The sequence below is a fragment of the Eubalaena glacialis genome, chromosome 3 (assembly GCF_028564815.1).
Source record: "Eubalaena glacialis isolate mEubGla1 chromosome 3, mEubGla1.1.hap2.+ XY, whole genome shotgun sequence".
In the NCBI taxonomy this organism is placed as follows: domain Eukaryota; kingdom Metazoa; phylum Chordata; class Mammalia; order Artiodactyla; family Balaenidae; genus Eubalaena; species Eubalaena glacialis.
This window is the reverse complement of record NC_083718.1, coordinates 61,345,544-61,364,489: the sequence shown is the minus strand read 5'-3', so window position 1 is coordinate 61,364,489 and position 18,946 is coordinate 61,345,544. Positions and strand designations below refer to the sequence as shown.

Below are 18,946 nucleotides of genomic sequence, written 5' to 3'. Positions count from 1 at the left end.
AGGCCAGACTTGCTCATAAGTGATCATTACTTACACAGAAACCAAATAGATTAATTTTGGCTGGATTTATGGAGCAAGATTGGGAAAGATTAATGAAGGTGGTTACTTTAGAGTCACACCTTGCCTGTTTTGAGAACAAGAATGATTTCAACAAGCAAAGGTGTCTGTGCGGATACATGTGCTTGTGTGTATGCGTGTGTGTGTGTGTGTCCGTTTGTGTGTGTATGGGGTAAGTGTCAATGCAATGAGATGTGAGAGGAGGGAGATTGTTGAGGCTGGAGGAGAAAGGAGGGGGCTTAAAGTGGAGGGAGTAATGTGAGCAAAGGCATGGAGGTGGTAAAGGGCAGCACGTATTCGTGGAGCAGGAAGCCATACATCTGGACTGGAGTTAGGAATGTAGACAGGAGAGCGGAGGGACATGAGGCTGGGAGGAGAACTTGTACCTGAATTCACGCTTGTATGAAGTGGGATTATTTTCATTTACTTTCATTACAGAAATAAATGATAAAAAAATTAATGAATTGATAAAAATAATTGATAAAAAAATAAATGGATTTAAAACACACATTTCTTGAGTTCATGTATAGAGGGCTAAATACAATGTAATGGAGCATATGTTAAACTGGGGCGTCCTGAATTCAAGGTAAGAAGACAGGTTGCCTACTTCATGATCATCTTACATGAAGGAGGGGTCCCCAGTCCATTGGCCAGTTGTATCTCAGCTTTTGCCACAGGGCCAACTTTAGACTATTTGGGGAACAGAGGCTGAGAGAGCAAAACTTGACCCTGAGTGTGTGTGTGATGGGTGATTTTCCAAAGGAGTTATGACATTTGAATTATCTATCCTTACAAAATTTAGAAAATCTCCTCTACAAGTCTCAAATAATATGGGCAAATATGCATTCACAAAGTGAAAAGGAGACAACATCTATAACCACATCCAATGTCTTATTCTTAACCTTCAACAGGATTCTAGTTCCCTATTAATTCTATTCCCTGTCCCTCAAATCCAGAATACATTTGGTACAGAAACTATGTCTTGCTCTTTAGCTGGGCAGAGCTAGTATGTGAACATACTGATTTGATAAATGCAGTGGAACCAAATTACGTTTTTGGGGGGGGTGGGTCATAAAGTATTTTACTTAATCAAACACAGTAGTTTTACTTGGCTTTTCAAACTCCTTACCAGTTACATTTTCGTTGAATGTAACTGCAAAAGCTCAGTAATTCAGGATTGTAGGTTTCTGATTTACATGCATACCAACAGAAGAGATTGGTTGTTACTATTATTCTGGAGTTCATTTGCCTATAAGATGATAAGAAGTGCACAGTGTCCTGAGTATAAGACATATTAATGGTGTGATTATTTATGCCCTTAAATACACTTAATTTGAAGAGTTTTGTTCCCAACTGATTCTGTTAGATATTTGAATAATAGAAACCATCTTTGCCCACTGGGGACCCACCTGATGGTCCTTCTTCGTTCTGCTAACACTGAGTGCCAATGATGAGCAAGGGATCCCTCCTTGTGGGGAAAACAAAGATAAAGACAATAACGACTCTCCCTACCAGTATAGTAACAGGACTAAAATATGTGCTCAGACTACTGTAGTGCAAAGTAGGACGCTGGGATTCAGAGAAGGAAGACCTAGTCAGCGGCAGGACTGGAGGAGGCGAGCTGTAGGAAGTGGTTATTTTTGGTCTGGTCTTTGAAGCACAGGTGGGATTTGGACAGCTGAAATTGTGGGAAAGATGAAATGAACATCATAGATGAAGGAAAAGACATAAAGTATTAGTATGAATGTGTTTGTGGAAAGGCAAATGGTCTGGTTTGGCTGAAACATAGCGTGCATGAAAGGAAGGAGGAAAATAACCTCAAAGGAAGATTAGGGACAGACAGGGGAAAATTTTTAACGTCAGACTAAACAACATGGATTTTATTCTGTATCCAAAGTGGAGAAATTACAATTACAATATAGTATGATTACTACAGTACAGTTAGAAATGGAGGTGGGCACAGGGTGCTAAGTAAATAAGAAGGGACATAGAATAAGGCTGCTAAAATGGAAGTGTTAAAGAAATCTCCCAAAAGAGGTACCATAAAATTGAGTGTTTCAGGAAGAGAAGGTAACCAAATAAGGGGGAGGGAGGAGGGTCTAGGATGGGGAGGATCAACCACCAACATCTGGAGCCTGCACGTCTTTGGGCATGGCATATGTCAGAGTTCAGGATCCCTCTTATTGTAGCTTTTCTCCATTGACCTTTTGTTTAAATATGAGTAATCAGTTTTTACTTTTTTATGAAACACACACACATGCACACACATACCTGCTTTCCTGAGCTTCTGTACAGCATGAGAAAAGCATTGTTATGACATCAGTTTGAATTAATTCCATCCAAATGAAAAGATACTTGCTACTTTGGTTATCATTTGTCATTTTTGTAAATTCACAATTTAGGCATTCTGGGCTCCAAGCTAGTTCCACTTAACTGCCTTCCTTTTCCTTCAGCACCCCAGGACCTCAAACTGGGAACCACTGAGCTCACTATAATACAGCTCTCCTGGAAAGAATATGTTGTGTAGTCCAGGAATGCTACTATTTCAGTGTTCAGAAAGTGAAGATCATTTTCTACTCCATGAAGGAGAAGAGAGGATTGCTTTTGGAATACTTTAGAAATAGAAATGTAAATTTAGGACACCATTTCTGTTGTAGCATTCCTTTGTATTGCTGTGAACCAGTGAGTTGAGACAAATGACAGTTAAATATTGAAGGTCACATTATGAGCCTTGAAAACGTTTTGGGAACTGTTTTTAGGTAATGTTAATCATCTATAGAATGTATTAAGGATATTATTACAAATGATACTGTGGATAGAATAAATCACTATGTAACTTTTAAAGTAGGCTTTTTGCATGCTTTAAGTAGCATGTCAATTAAAACATTTTTAAAAAGAGTATTGAATATCATTCAGTTTAAAATATCTAACGTGCTGCTTTCTTTCTTACATTCAGGACAGGGTTGTTTACTCCAGACATGGCATTCGAAGCAATAGTCAAAAAACAAATTGTAAAGCTGAAAGGGCCTTCCTTGAAGAGTGTAGATCTGGTAATACAAGAATTAATCAACACTGTCAAGAAGTGTACCAAAAAAGTAAGTTTGAATTATGTAACTTTGCAACCAGTAACTACTTGGTTTACCCATCTTTCCTACCCTGCTACATGCCTCTCTTTCCATGACCCTCCACTTTGTCATAGAAGGTTGTGTGTTTGCTCAAGGGGAAGGATTGTGAAAAGTACTGAGTGGGAATTGCTTTCATGATAGATGGGCATATTGACTTCTATCACCCCATTCCAAATAAGGTTGTTGTCTTAATCAGGTAAACATCACTTTAGAACAATTAAGTGAATGCCCTAAACCAATTTCTCCTGTGGTGCATGGATGGGAGTAATTGTTAGGAGAAGGGAATCAGTGATATTGTTTGTAACAAAAAGGTAATTCTTCTAAATTTTAAATGAATTCCACTTGAACCTGGGTGTTCTGGGAAGGGGCATTGTGGTATAGTAGTTAAGAGCGAGGCTCTGAGGTCCAGTTATCTAGATTCAAATCCTGGCTCTGCTATTTACTTGCTGTGTGACCTTGAGCATCATACTTAATCTTTATATTTTTGTTAATTTCTGTGTGAAATGGGGATGATAATGATGATGATGATGATGTTGATGATGATGATGATATCACCTCAGTGAGGATTAAACAAGACGATGACTGAAACCCATGAGGCACTTAACACATTGATTAAACATAGTAAGTGCTCAGTAAATGGTGGCTAATCTATAAATGGCCATTTTTAGTAGCACCCAATATTCTCCACCTTGTAATATTTATTGTAATATTTATTGATGGAGAGTAGTGGGCAAGAGACTTCCCAATCTGGGGGCTCTTCACTGAGGAACATGGAGGAATTGTGCTGGATTCCATCCATTCCATAGGGACATGAAAGGGGTACCCTGTATTGGAAAATATAAGAAGGGAATTACTGATGGTGTTAGGATAGGGTAGGCCTAGCCCTATGGCAGTTACTATTGTTACTTTGATTATTTCTTGAAAGTATATATACTTCCGATTTTGTTAATTTTGTTACCCTTCCCTTTCTATATGGTTACTATGAGTAACATTCGTGAAAAACCAGTGAAAAGAAAGAGAGAATGAATATTAGTGTTGGTTCCCAGTTACCTTGCAGAAAAACTCAGATGAAGGAAAGATATAAGTAGTGAAAGAGGAAAGGAAGCTAAATTTAGGAATTCAGGATTGTCAATGCTAAAAGAAAAGGAGTTAAGTGGAACTAGCTTGGGGCCCAGAAGTGGCTCTGGAGCTTCAGATCCCTTCTCTAGACTTCTTACTATTCTTCTACCTTGTTCCTTAAAGTTCTATTTTCTCTTCTCTAAAATAGGAAAAGCCATAGGCATTAAGGGACTGAGGAAAGGGAAAAGAATGCACATGGGGAAGAAAAAAATGTCTTTATGCCAGCTCTTCATTTGGAAACTTGAAGCCATTTAATAATACTTCACATCCCTCCTGTCCTTGCCTATATACCTCAAAATACAGTTAGTCTTGTCACCTGTATATTGGCCTCCTCTTAACTGACTTGCTGAACTAACTGAAACTGCATTCTCTATTTAATCACATGGATTGCCGCCCTCAGCATATAGATGTCTTCTTCAGCCAAAAGCTTTAGGTTGCCCATGCATTCCTGCTTCCACCAGTTAAGTGGTCTTCTTTCCAATGGCCAGTTGTGCTGTGTTTGTCCTCAAACCTGTTTAGCCAGTTTTCCTTCTTATTTTAATTATGTAGTTTAAGTGAAGAGTAAATAAATTGATCAAATGCAGGAAAGACTTTGAATTTTGTTTCCATAAAAATCCAGCTTTGGAATGACTTAATAAAGGTTAGCTACAAAAGCTTTGCAATTGATTAGGTGTAGGTAGGACAAGGCTAAAAGTATATGGGGGGGGGGGCGGTGATAAAAATCTAGATGGGCTCTGCATTCAGATGATTTCCCGAGTGTCTTTATGTTTCCCCTCCACTTTAAAGAAAGCAAAACTGGAAATCACAGATGAAGGATGTGGTTTATGTAAGACAGAAGACGCATAACTCCAATCAGCAGATCCATATGCAGAGAACAGGCCTTGGCCTCACATCAAAAGATTGGCACATGTGTGTACATTTATGTTTTAAGTTATATAAAGTGTTTATGGTATGTATGAATCATTTTTTTTTTTTTTTATCACTTCCCATTGTATCCAGCTTACTGGAAAACCAACAGTTGGTGCCGATGGCATGGGACGAGACAGCTTCTTCCTGGACACTTTTTGGCTTTTATTCTTTGCTCTCCACCCTTTGAACCTCCTCTTCCATTAACCTCTCTAGACCAGTGGTGGTTGTATATTTGTACTGTCTTCTCAAAACATTTTATATGTTGCCTTAAATAAAACCTAGCTTTCTCCCTGAGATTATTGTTTACCCTTCAGCTCCCTTCACTGAAGGATATTTATTGGCCCAAACTCAAAGAATCTAAGGGCCTGGATCAGGCATGACATTTGTGTACTTCTCCATTTGTGGCTTCCAAACATTATTCCTTCACCTTCCTATAAAAAGTCTTCCATTAAGGCCCGGGTGTTACCAGCTCTGCCACCCGTCTCTCTTCTATTCACTGTCACCGTCAGGTCCTGGTCACTCCCTTGTATTCATCAAGATATTTAGAACTTGGCTTACATTTTTCCTCTCCATCCTAAATTCACCTTCAACCTGGATGACTTTAGTAGAGGTCATGTCCAACACCCAGTAGCTGCTGCTCTTGGAGATCTTTGACTGCAGTGGTTCTCCATTCATTCCACACTAGCATCACACTCCTTGTGACCTCTTTCAGCCCCTGTCATGGTGGACAAATGTTCTACCAAAAGATTCTTCAGAAATTTAAAACTCTAAATCTAGGGTTTTCAGAACACTGATTACCCCCTTCTACCCTCTTTTAGCTTTTGAGTCAGTTGGAAAATTAGTAGGAAAGCTTAAAGGAGAATTGAAATTTAGCATCTGCTTTGCTGCTGATAAATCTAGATTGGAAAACATGGCTGGGATTTCCTGCTGAAGTGGGAGCCTCCTGTTACTTCCTCTTCCAGCTGTTAACCTCAGAGCCCACAGTGGCGGAGAGAGTGAGATGTGCACCCAGAAGGAGCACAGCGTGTTTTGGCGAAGCTCACACCTACAGGCCTCTACAGTGAGCAGTGATGTAGTGCGCCTGCTCTACGAAGCAGGGAGCTGTGAGCCAACACAGGTCGGGGGCTCACAGGTCTCCTTTTGTCTTTTCTTTCTTTTTCTTTCCTGCGAGGTGACGAAAATGACAAGGGCTTCTCCTGTAGTACTTTCTCAAGAGAGAAGAAATGTTGGTGGAAGTTCCTACTTTATGAGTGAGGTGTGAAGGGTGCTGGGGGGGAGGAAGGGAGAGAGCAGTTCTTCTCTATACCTAAATTCTACCACAGGTTCCAGCCCTTCCAGCTCTCTCACTCCTTTACTCTCCCTATAACCAGTCTTTAAACTCAAAGAGACCTTCAGAGCTTTGTCTTCTGTTTTTTTTTTTTTTTTTTTCTTAGCTACCTGTGTCTTCCTGATTTTATTATATTTCCTGACCATTGTATCAGTCTGGGTCCAATCAGAAGAGAGAAACCACACAGCAGTTTGAACAGGGAACCGTTACTATAAAAATGTATTAACTATAACATGGGCTTAGAGTAGTGAGGGATTGGCTAGTAAGAAGTTAAGAGAACAACTGAATATAGGGGTAGAAGCTGTAAGGAGCAGATGCTAAGGTACCACCTTTAGGGGAACATCCAGGAAAGAGGGCCCCTGACCAGGGCTAAGACTGGGACTTCCTTAAAGTGGGCCTGGATGTGGCTCACCGAGTAGCAGAAAAGTTGCCGTAGTGTCATGCTGCAGTGAAATCTGCCCTCTGGAGCATGCTGGGAGGGAAAGGGTGTCCATGGGGAGGTGTCTCCTTGGAGACACTCTGCTGCAAACTGTTCAAGGTAGGGGCAGTGGCTGCCTTGTACTGCAGTAGCCTGCTTCAGCCTGCCTTTTCCTCCCTCAGTGTCTCTCCAGGCCCCGCCTCTCCTGACAAAACTTCACTTGGTGCCAGCCAGCAAAGGAAAAATACTTAGAGGGCCCAGGATTATTTTCACAGAGGGGGCAAGAAGGTTGAATTTGGAGCTGAGCGGCAATAAATTGACAAGCAGTACATTTACCTTTAACTTTCTGATCTGTTACTTTAATTCCTCTTGGATTAACTTTGCCACCTGTTAAAACTCTAAGGCTGGTCGAATTTACTATTTGTCTTTTTTCTCCCTTTCCCCCAGGTTGCTGAAGAGCTTGGAGACAACCCTCTATCTGTGTGGATTAGGGCCACATCATATACCCATTGTCTTCAGCATCTCATTAGTTAGTGACTTGCAGTGCTCTCCACCATAGTGATGTTAAACTTATAACACTCTTTTTAAGATGCTTTGCTCATCACTTTCAGTAATGATTTCACAGAGAAAATAGAGGCCATAAACGGGAACATTAATTTCTAGCCCCCAAACCTATGTGTATTCCAAGCCATGCCCATCCTTCTCTCTGTCTCTGTTGAAGTATTAATCCTGACCAGGGCTGGGCTTCTACCTGTACTCTCACCTACTTAAGGAACTTACTCTTTGGATTCCTCTGTTTGCTGAATCATCACCTTCTCCATCACATTTTAAAATAAGTCAATGTATAAATATATTTATGTCTCTCCTGACTTATAAGTAACAAAAACCTGTCTTCTGCCCTATTCCTCTCCTTTTCTTCATGGCCAACCTTCCTGGGGGAAAAAGTAGTTTGTGCTTGCTATATCTTTACTGTCTCATCTCCAGTTAATTCCTTAACCCTCTGAAGTTTGGCTTCCACCCACCAGTCTATTGAAATAATTATGGTAAAGGTTAACCAGAGACTTGATTGCCAAATTGAATGGACACTCTTGTTCCCGATATTGAATTCCACTCTCTTTTTGAAGCTGACACCTCTCTTTCTTGGATTCTCCTCCATCTTTCTCATGATTCTTCTTCCATCTCCTTCAAGAGCTTATCCACATTTGCCTGCCTCTAAACACTGGAGTCCCCCAGAATTTGCTCCTGGTTTCCTTCTCTTCTCTCTCCTTTCTCCCTGGCAGATCATATCTCCCATAGTTCAACTATCACTTAAAACATTGTTGATTCCCAAATCTATACCTCCAGCTCAAGCTTCTTAACTGAAGCTGTCTACTCTATAGTCTACTGCAACTACCTTCTCTTCTTCCTTAAGGCTCTAAACAGTTTTTTTTTTTTTCCCCCCAAACTAAATTACTACAGTGACCTCCTAACTGATCTTACTGCTTCTAGACTGGTCATCTTCAAATTCATCCTCCTCACTGTTGTCAAAATGGCCCTTCTAAAATACGCACACATAGTTTTTGCCTGTTCCCTCAAAATTATTCAGTGCCTCCTTACACCTTAAGAAAGTTCAAATCATTTATGATTGTGTTTAGTTTTCACCATCTGATCCCTGAATAACTCTCCAGCTACATCCGTTGTCACTTTTTGCTTGCTTCAGCCCTTCTAAGTGATTTGCACTATTCACAAAGATTTTTTGTGCCTTTAATATTTGTACATGTGATTTTGTTTGTTTAGAGAGTCTCCTTAAGATACAGCTCAGTCATCGTTTTTCCTAAAGGGCCTCTGTAAGCCCTTTCTTGGTCTCCATCCTCACTCCCTTCTTAGTGCTTTAATTGTAACCGTGTGTTTACTTCTATCATAACAATTATGATACTGCATTGCAATTTGTTTGTAATTTATTTGTTTAGGTGAATGCCTCCTCTTGCTGATGATAAGCTCCTTTTAAAAAAGAGCTGTCTTTTATCTTCTTATCTTTGACACCTAACCCAATGACTAATCCTACATGAGATATTCTAGAAATACTTATTAATAATTTAGATATTTTAAAGTTATCCTGATGGTAAAGAAATCTGTACTTGGTTTAAAAAGAATATTTTAATCACTCCTTTTTAAAAAAATTTTTATTTTATATTGGAGTATAGTTTCAGGTGTACAGCAGAGTGATTCAGTTATACATATACATGTATCTATTCTTTTTCAAATTCTTTTCCCATTTAGGTTATTGTGGAATATTGAGCAGAGTTTCCTGTGCTATACAGTAGGTCCTTGTTGGTTATCTACTTTAAATATAGCGGTGTGTACATGTCAATCCCAAACTCCCAATCTATCCCTCCCCCCAATTCTTTTTCTGAGATCTTGGATCATCTGAATTCTTTTTCCAGTAGATTGCCTATCTCCACTTCACTTAGTTGTTCTTCTGGGGTTTTATCTTGTTCCTTTATCTGGGACATATTCCTCTGCCATCTCATTTTGTCTAACTTTCTGTGATTGCAGTTTCTTTTCCACAGGCTGCAAGATGGTAGTTCTTCTTGCTTCTGCTGTCTGCCCTCTGGTGGATGAAGCTGTCTAAGAGGCTTGTGCAGGCTTCCTGATAGGAGGGACTGGTTCCTGCCCACTGGTGCGTGGAGCTGGGTCTTGTTCCTCTGGTGGGCAGGGCTGTGCTCAGGAAGACTTTAAGCAGCCTGTCTGCTGATGGGTGGGGCTGTGTTCCTGCCCTGTTGGCTGTTTGGCCTGAGACGTCCCAGCACTGTTGGGAGGGGATAGGTCTTGGGGAGGAAGTGGCGGCCTCCAAGTGGGCTCACACCAATGAGTACTCATCAGAACTGCTGCTGCCAGTGTCTTTGTCCCTGCAGTGAGCCACAGCCACCCTCCACCTCCATAGGAGACCCTCCAATATTAGCAGGTAGGTCTGGCCCAGTCTCTTATGAGGTCACTGCTTTTTTCCCCTGGGTCCTGGTGCACATGAGACCTTGTGTGCACCCTCCAAGAGTGGAGTTTCTGTTTCCCCCAGTTCTGTGGAATTCCTGTGATCAAACCCTGCTGGCCTTCAAAGCCAGATTCTCTGGGGGCTCCTCCTCCCATTGCCAGACCCCCAGGCTGGGAAGCCTGACATGGGGCTCAGGACTTTCACTCCTGTGGGAGAACTTCTGTGGTATAATTGTTTTCCAGTTTGTGGGTCGCCCACCCTGCGGGTATGGAATTTGATTTTATTGCTATTGCGCCCCTCCTACCGTCTCATTGTGGCTTCTTCTTTGTCTTTGGATGTAGGATATCTTTTTTGGTAGTTTTCAGATTTTTTTTTTTTTTTTTTGTCAATGGTTGTTCAGTAGTTAGTTGTGTTTTTGTAAGAAGGGGTGAGCTCACGTCCTTCTACACCACCACCTTGCCACTTCCTCTAGTCACTCCTTTTAAAATGATAAAATTTGGACAGGTTTTCTTTCAGGTATCTATCCTTTTCCTTATTCCTCAATTTGATGTTCTTGATATTTGGCCTTATTATGTCTACCTTCAATTGTTTTTTACCTTAAAACTGGTCTAATTAAAGTCTTTTGTAAAGCAAAATAATCCTAATTAAAGTTGAGTATTCCAGGACTTAATTACTTGACCCCTTTTGAACACAACCCATAGATAAGGTGACCATATAATTTATTGTCCAACACAGATTTGAGATTAAAAGGGGGAGCTATCAATACTTTCACTGGAATAATATGAGTAAACCAAGACTGCTCCAGGCAATCTGAAGTGTATAGTTACTCTCACTGTATTGTGAATATATATATATATGTATATGTGAATATATATATATATAAACTTAAAACAATATTTTCACTTACAGTTGCTCATGTTGAATTTCTTATGTGTAAAATACTTAACTTTTCTTTTCCTTAAGCCACATAAATAAACATCAGTGAAACACATGGGATTTATGTGTGTTCAGATAACAAGGCACAAAGCTAACCTGGGGGAATGCACTTCTTCTCGGATGTTTTCTCACTGTGGTCTCTGGGGTACTGGAGGACAAGACAGGGACATTAGAGTTTTATGAGCTATTTGGCTTCACTCCAGGGACATCTCAACTTTGGAAGTTTTCTGGTGGGCATCATCTTTCAGCTGCTTTTCTCTACTGCCTCTTCTCCAGTGCTTCATTGCAGGGTCCTGAGCTTTTTTGCAGGAAGCACTGAGAGGAACATCTTGTTTTTTTAACCACAGTTTAGCAACTGTGCCATTTATTGGCCTCTTGGGAAGCCACATTCTTGGATCACCATCATACCAATTAATTGATTTTTTTCCCCCTGCTTAGAAAAAAGAAAAAAACGCTTTGCAAGGAAATAAAAAAGATACATTAGTTGGTTATTAGAAACACCGGGAAAGATTTTTCATTAAAAAGTGCTGTTAGAAGAAATGCTGAGTTTTGTGGCATGTTAGGTAAGTAGATATCTGACCCTGAATACACGTAACTAAACAGTGAATCCAAAGACCTTACCACAGCTTTCAAGGCCCTGCATGATCTTGCTCCTTTTCATTTCTAAACTCCTCCCCATCTCCCTCCCCACAGTCCACTCCAGCTACACTGGTTTCCTTGTTTCTTCAACAGGTCAAGGAGATGTGGTGCAGGGCCTTTGCATTTCTCATTCTCAGTGTTGGAAATGCTCTGCCTCGAGATATCTGCATGGGTCACATCCTAGCTTCTTTCAGGTCTTTGCTCAAATGCCACATAATCAGAGTCTTCCTCTGACTTTTCTGTCAGCAATTGCACGTGCTTCCTTTGAACACACACACACACACACACACACACACATATCATTCTTCATCTACTTACCAAATTTGTTTTTCTTTGTGGCACGACCACATGAATTATACTACATATGTCTTTTATTTTTGTTGTGATTGTGGGACAGTAAAGGGACTTGGAGAATGTAAGCTCCATGAGAGTAGGGACTTGGTTTGTTAAGCTCATTACTCTATTTATAACCCCTGAACATCCAGGTTTTGAATAATAATTATTGAATGAATAATTGAATACATGAATCATGTCTCATTGACTTGGCAGGTGATTTTCCGTTTGGCTAAAGTAGTCACTTGAGTAACTTCCATGAAAGCTTGTAGGATGAAAGACAATAGCTACAAAGCATCATGCTCAAATAGGATTTTCTTTTAGGTCTGGATAGATCTGCTCTGGTTTTCACTCTGTACATAAAGACTTGCATTTCATCTCTTCTAATGGCTGGCTGTCCAGTCAAACACTCTGTGCTGTGCTTCGCATACAACAGATGCCTCATGTAATGGGCCATGGTACTCAGGTTTCAAATCAGGCTGAGTATTAAAGTTTGAATCATTTGTTGGGTTTTATATGAAATTCAGTCCTGGGACTTGACTAAAAGTCAAGAGATAGTAATCTCACCTTTTAATCTCACAATTCATTAAAGGATTCATGATCTTTGCAATTAATTCTTAATTTATAATTTACCCTGGCCCCTGCTTTTCCTCTTACTTTCTGCATGATTTTTCTTGTTCCATTTTAACTGCTTAATAATGTCTACCAGAGATAAATGTGGAAAGAGTGGTGATGAAAACCTGGTTATTGTCTTCAGGTATTGTTTTGACCCAGCACCAATGCCCTCCTGCCCTCCTGTTTGGATGTTTTCTGATTACTTAATGAGATTATGGCTCTTCTGACTACCTTTCAGCTTTATTTCACTTAAGGTTGGGCTTTTTGTTTTAATTCCTTAGCATCTGCTAAATAACACTAGCATTCTCTTCATTTCTTTGTTTAGAAGAAATAATAAGGTCAGATATGTAATGGAGAACATATCAACTTACCATATATGTTCTTCCTTCACAGAGCTCAACATTTCTCCCATCATTTGTAGAAAATATTTGAGGTTTGGGATTTGCCCACTTGGAGAAGGAGGACTAACAGTATTTCTTTCTCTCTGACTACTTTACCCAAGGCCACCCGGGTGGGATCTGGCATCCTTCCCCTTTTTACCAACTTCACTTAGATCTTCCTAGACTTCCTATATGCCACTCCTAAAATATAGAATCCTTAATAAAGAATTTTCCCACTTACGCTTGTGAAGTTTCTTGACCTGTTTTACTAGAATTGTTTCTCATTTTTGATCACTTTTGTAAATGTGAATACTTCTGTTTTTCCTTTTTTCATAATAAATGTGTTGTGCCCAAATAAATATTCTCTCATCTTCTGAATAAATCCACCATTATGCTACACACAAATTAAAAATCACTAGGGGTTTTAGGGGCAGATTTTAATTCACATAAATAGAATAAAATTATTGCATGCTTTTATAAGCAGTGAAATCATTATGACTACTGAGTTTGTAGTGCGTGGCCAACACTGGACGGTTTATAGCATTTTGATCAAAATAGAGCCCATATCTTCAGGTCAGCCAAACCATCAACTCAAGTCATGCACATAAAAGAAATTTTATTCTGGTTTTAGTTCATTTTCTCAGTGGTGTTTGCAATGGAACTGTGAACAGATGGTTACCTAAGAACCTGAGTCTTTGCTTAAGGCATTGAACTAGTTACTCTTGAAGGTATAGAGTCTTGCCTGGCCTTGTGCCTGTTCCAAGAGAAACCTAATAGTATGGCTCTCATGATCTGATTAATCAATGGTTAATATATTTTGTAAGTGTATAATTTATTTTTATTGAGGAGAAATGTCTTTCAAGTGATTTTTTTTCCTCTAGGGAAAAATGTGCTCCATGCTTAAAATTAAATTTTTATATTGACGTCCCATCAAAATAATTAAACACTACCCTAAATAATACTTAAAATATTGGATTTTATTAAAACATGTTTTTGTATTTAAAAAAATGATGGTGCTACTTTGTCTCAGAACAAGTATAAAGTTTTCTCTTAGAATTATATATTTAAAGTTTTGATTCCTAAATACATATATATTGTATTATTACTCCATTTAATCTTCCTTATTATTTAAGGATATTCAACATAATTTTAACATAAGCTATTTAGAAGTAATTTATCATTTAATAGATGTTCAGCTTTGTCTGGAAGCTTTGCTGTCATTGTTTAAGCATCAAATCTTCTGAGACCTTCGCAGAGCAGATTTAGCCACTTACTTCTTTGTGTTTCTCCTTGATTTTTGTGAAATATTTCTCTCGCATAACAATTTATCTGTATAGTCAACCTGCCATTCAAGACTGTGAGGTTTCCAATATCAGGTACTTTGACATAAACTGAGCTCAGAGCTGGCCTATAGTGGTGCCCAAAGAATGTTTGTTAAATGAATGACTGATGTGAAATAAATTTAAGAATATAAAATTACTATATCCAATAGCAAAGCCTTAATTCCTTGAGCCTGTATAAATCAATTTGCAGAATATTTAAATAATTAATAGAAGAATAAAAATCTAATGATGGTGATTTCTAGGTCAATATTATTTTGGCACACGTGATTGAAATTTTGATGACTTTGACAAAAAATTGTGTTCTTACAATGGTAAGCTTTTAGTTCAACATCCAGAGCAAAAGAGATTGAAAATTATAATGACTTAAGTGGTTGAGAAAACTGATTGCACCTTAAGTAAGAGACATAGAAGAGAGGCAAGGGATTGAAGTGAGCAATCAGCTGAGTATCTGTTAAAGCTAAGTAGAACGTCATGCAAACTGAGCAGGGACTCTGCTGAATGAGGTAATGAAATGAGTGGCAGAAAGCCTACTCAGAAGTCATTCTGAATGTCAGCAGGACTGTTTTTTTGCCTTCTTCCTATATGTATTATGAAGAATTGGGACTGGAGCATTACATTTGGGAGCCAGCAATTAAAACCATCATTTTGATTTTTATACTCCCACAACATCTTTTACACACCTACAAACCTTTTAAGATCAACCAATTAGAAACTGTACTGGCTTCATTACTGCCTTTCAGTAATGCCTAGATCTTTCCTGCTTACTGTCCCCTTCAATATTTCTCTGAGGGCAGTTCTTCTAGTGTGTTCTCTTTCTATTTTATCCCACTTAGAATTTAGGCTCATTTACATCCAGTTTTCTCAGTTGTAGATACAAAAATATGGCTCTGGCGTGTTCCTTTCCTGATGAAATTGAGCTTGGAAAGATCAGGAGGTACACACAAAAAAATCAGTTCTCCTGCCAAGGGCAGTAGATTGGAGGGTTCTTAGATGTTTCTACTTCATGGGATGCTCTTATCATTTTGGCCTTTCCTTGACTTATTGATGTCTGCATACTAGTCTGGGGTCCTTCAGCTATCAAGTATTTAGTTTCTGAATAAATATTTATATTGCCACTCTTTGGTGTTTTAGAAATAATCTGCTATAATCCATTTTCTAAATGCTATTGGCATTCCCATCCTATTTAGTAGACCGCTATTGCTTGTGTAGTTACTTGTCTGCAGGAGTGTGGTTCTATGTTAGCGTGGCTATCATCAAAAGCAAGTATGCAATGATAGCTTGGGGTACACTGTGAGTGCAGAGGAGGAACAATTGCTCTGGTGGCCTAGTGCAGGCTAGTGGTTTGTGCCAGATGTGCCACCTAGGTTTGCATTAGTCAAGAAGAAGGACAAGTATTCATCAGCTATCCCTTCCATACTTAGAAACTTTTTATGGGCCTCACAAAAAATAACTTGCAGTATTCTCAGAGTATAAAAGGGCTTCCAGAATGATAGAACTGTCCCTGAAGAATGTTTCCAAAACTCAAAATGGAAGCTTCATTTGTGTCTTGAAGTTATTCATGAAGTAAACCCCTAAATGAGCACAGATCTCAGAATTCAGCTAGGGGTCTCAGTAAAGGGGTGATGGTTTGGTGATCTCATGAACAGACACTGGGCTGTGAATTTTGAGGTGACCAAGGCAGCCAGGTTTCTATGCTCTAATTATGTTGTTATAAAAGTACTGTAGGGCTTCCCTGGTGGCGCAGTGGTTAAGAATCCACCTGCCAACGCAGGGGACACGGGTTTGAGCCCTGGTCCGGGAGGATCCCACATGCCGTAGAGCAACTAAGCCCGTGTGCCACAACTACGGAGCCTGCGCTCTAGAGCCCGTGAGCCACAAGTACTGAGCCCGTGTGCCACAACTACCAAAGCCCGAGCGCCTAGAGCCCGTGCTCCGCAACAAGAGAAGCCACTGCAATGAGAAGCCTGCGCACCACAACGAAGAGTAGCCCCCTCTCGCCACAACTAGAGAAAGCCCGTGCACAGCAACGAAGACCCAATGTAGCCAAAAATAAATAAATTAATTTTTAAAAAAAAAGTATGTTCATTGTGGAAAAATTTGGAAAATGCAGACATGTATATAGAAAAAAATTAAAATTATGCATAAGCCCATCATTCAAAGAGGTTGTTGCTATTAACATTTTGTAGTATTTGTGTAGATTCTTTTCTGTGCACAGACAGCAGACTTACAGCATTAGGTGATTTAACATTTATATGTGATTTGTAATCACAACGGTTCCATGAAGTAGTGCAGTTTGTTGTCTTGCTAAGACACTGATGTGCATCATGCATGCTATAAAGTAGGTGTGCACAGTGACCCCAATGACCACGGAGCAATCACACCTCAGGGAGGCCTAGCGTACAAGTTAGGGGAAATATTATGTGCTACAGTATTACTCAAGAATTTTGGAGTTTTTAAGGTCTTTGGCTATATCCTCAAAGGCTATCAAGTGTATATGGTGGCCTGTGGCTATGAGTGTGTGTGTATGCTTGTGTGTAATCACATTTTATATCTAGCAGCCTGATTTTCTTCACCCAGTGTCATATTATAGACACTTTAGCATGTTATTAGATATTATTTATAAATTAGATAGTATTATATCAAATATTAGCTATTATTTGGAATGGCTTATTACATCCCATTAGTGGACCTACCTTAATTTATTTAACATCATTGGATACTTAGGTGGCTTATAGAGTTATGTCTATTTGTCTTATTGTTGCTATTACAAGTAACTCTGTGATGAATTTCCTTATTATTTTAGCTCAGAATCCCATGAAGTAATTAGACTGACGTGTGTGTGTCTTTAAAATTTTTGAAACATACTGCCAAATTGCTTAAAAGAAAGATTATTCTCATTGATGTCCCTTCAGCAAGTTTAAACTGTGCTAGTCTCAGTACACCTTCACCTGCATTAAGTCTTATAAAAATGATTACAGTAACTTGACAACATAGTAGTTATTATCTTTCTTTGCATTACTCTGTGAAGTTTAATATTTCTCTTATTGACCATTAAATTTCTTTTTAAATTAAATCACGTTTTTTGCCTGTTTTTATGTGAGATATTACTGTTAATCTTATTAATTTGCAAGTGCTTTTTATAATAAATGGAATTAATCTTTGCCTGTCATAAACCATGAATTTGCCCACTTTTTTCCATTTCTATTGCTGCCGTCCCGGTCCAAGTCCCATTATTTTCCGTCTGAATTGCTTCAGAAGCCAAAATCCCTAACAGGTCTACAAGGATCAAGCCCCTGTTTACCATTCTAGCTTTGCCTAAAGACCATCCTCTTGCTCTCTGCACTGACCTTCCTTTACTTCTTTGACCACTCATTGTCTCTGTCCTCCAGCGCCTTCACACATGTTCCTGTGCTTGGCAAACTCCATTCTCCCCACAGCCGTTCCACACAACTTTACCCGACTAAGCCCCGTTTTTAGGTTAGGCTTCCTTGAACATCCTTGTATTGATAGCATCCTTTTCTTTTTCTTCCTTACACTGAAAACAACTCTAATTCATTCATTTTTGCAAACTAAATTCTGGACAATTACCTGCATAATTGAGATGGGATAAGTGATTGACATGCATTATTTCTGCAGTTTTGCCAAAAATATGTATGTAAAAACACATCTGTTAGGGTGGAATTTTAAAAAATGATCTCTGTGGTTCATGGAATGTGAATCATCCTCAAAGAGTGATGGACAAGACCATGAACTCTGGAGTCTGAGGGCTTGGGTAGGAATCCGGGACCCACCGATTTTGAACTGTGTAGTCTGGGGCAAGTTACTTAACCTCTCTGCGCTTTGCTTTCCTCCTCTGTAAAATGGGGTTAATAATCGGATCTGTCTTTTATGATTGTTGTGAATTTCGAATGAGGTAATTCATGTGGTGCTTAGCACACAACCTGGAACATGGTAAGTGCTCTATAAATGTTAGTCATTATCCTCCTTTTCATCTTCATTTCTATCTTCTTCATCTTTGAACTTTATTAAGTGCTAACTCTGTACAGCATAGAGCTAGATGGTATCTGGGTTTCTGTTTTCTTTGCAGGGAGTTTCTCTGCTGGTTTTGAAGTGTTTCTTCTCAGATAATGTAGTTACTTCTGATTGTAGTTTGTGCAGTCTTTTCTGTTACTCTGCCATTCTTCTTTAGGATATTTCACTTCTGCTTCCAGAATGGTAATGCATGTCTTCTGGAGTACAACATAACTTATTTTTGTTTCTTTTTTGGCAGTATAAATATTTGAGTATTAACACTCAGATCTGTTTTTCTTGACAGCTGGCAAACTTCCCCAGACTCTGCGAGGAAACGGAAAGGATTGTTGCTAACCACATTCGTGAGCGAGAAGGGAAGACAAAGGACCAGGTGAGGAGAGGCCTTCCCTGGTGGGCAGGGTCCTTGTGGGAAGTGGAAGATCTCCCCAGGGTTGTTTGGTGGTCTCCAACAGTCGGCGTATCCCTGAATGGAAAAAAACGAGCTGAGAACACCACCACATATGTTTATTTTTACTTATTTATGAATTTTATACATGTTGCTATACTAGTAGTGTAGTGTTGCTATACTAACATCTTGTGTATGTTAAAAATATAAACATATATAAAGACCTTAGAAGGATAACATTTAAAAAGCAATAATAGGAGTTCCATTATTTTTTTCAACACTTCATGAGTCATCATGTGTACCCTTAGCATGTACACACCCCACTTTGAAAACCACTAATCCAGAAACATATCACATTTT

General features: G+C 39.2%; 1 protein-coding gene across 6 annotated transcripts in view; it reads left to right on the top strand.

The window, feature by feature from the left end:
- DNM3 (dynamin 3) overlaps nt 1–18,946 on the top strand; it is a 572,001-nt gene that overhangs the window by 223,830 nt on the left and 329,225 nt on the right. For all 6 annotated transcript variants that reach the window (XM_061185713.1, XM_061185709.1, XM_061185710.1 and 3 more), the window contains exons 10-11: nt 3,014–3,152; nt 18,485–18,571. In XM_061185713.1, coding sequence (XP_061041696.1) covers nt 3,014–3,152; nt 18,485–18,571 — 226 coding nt within the window. The remainder of the gene's footprint in view (nt 1–3,013; nt 3,153–18,484; nt 18,572–18,946) is intronic.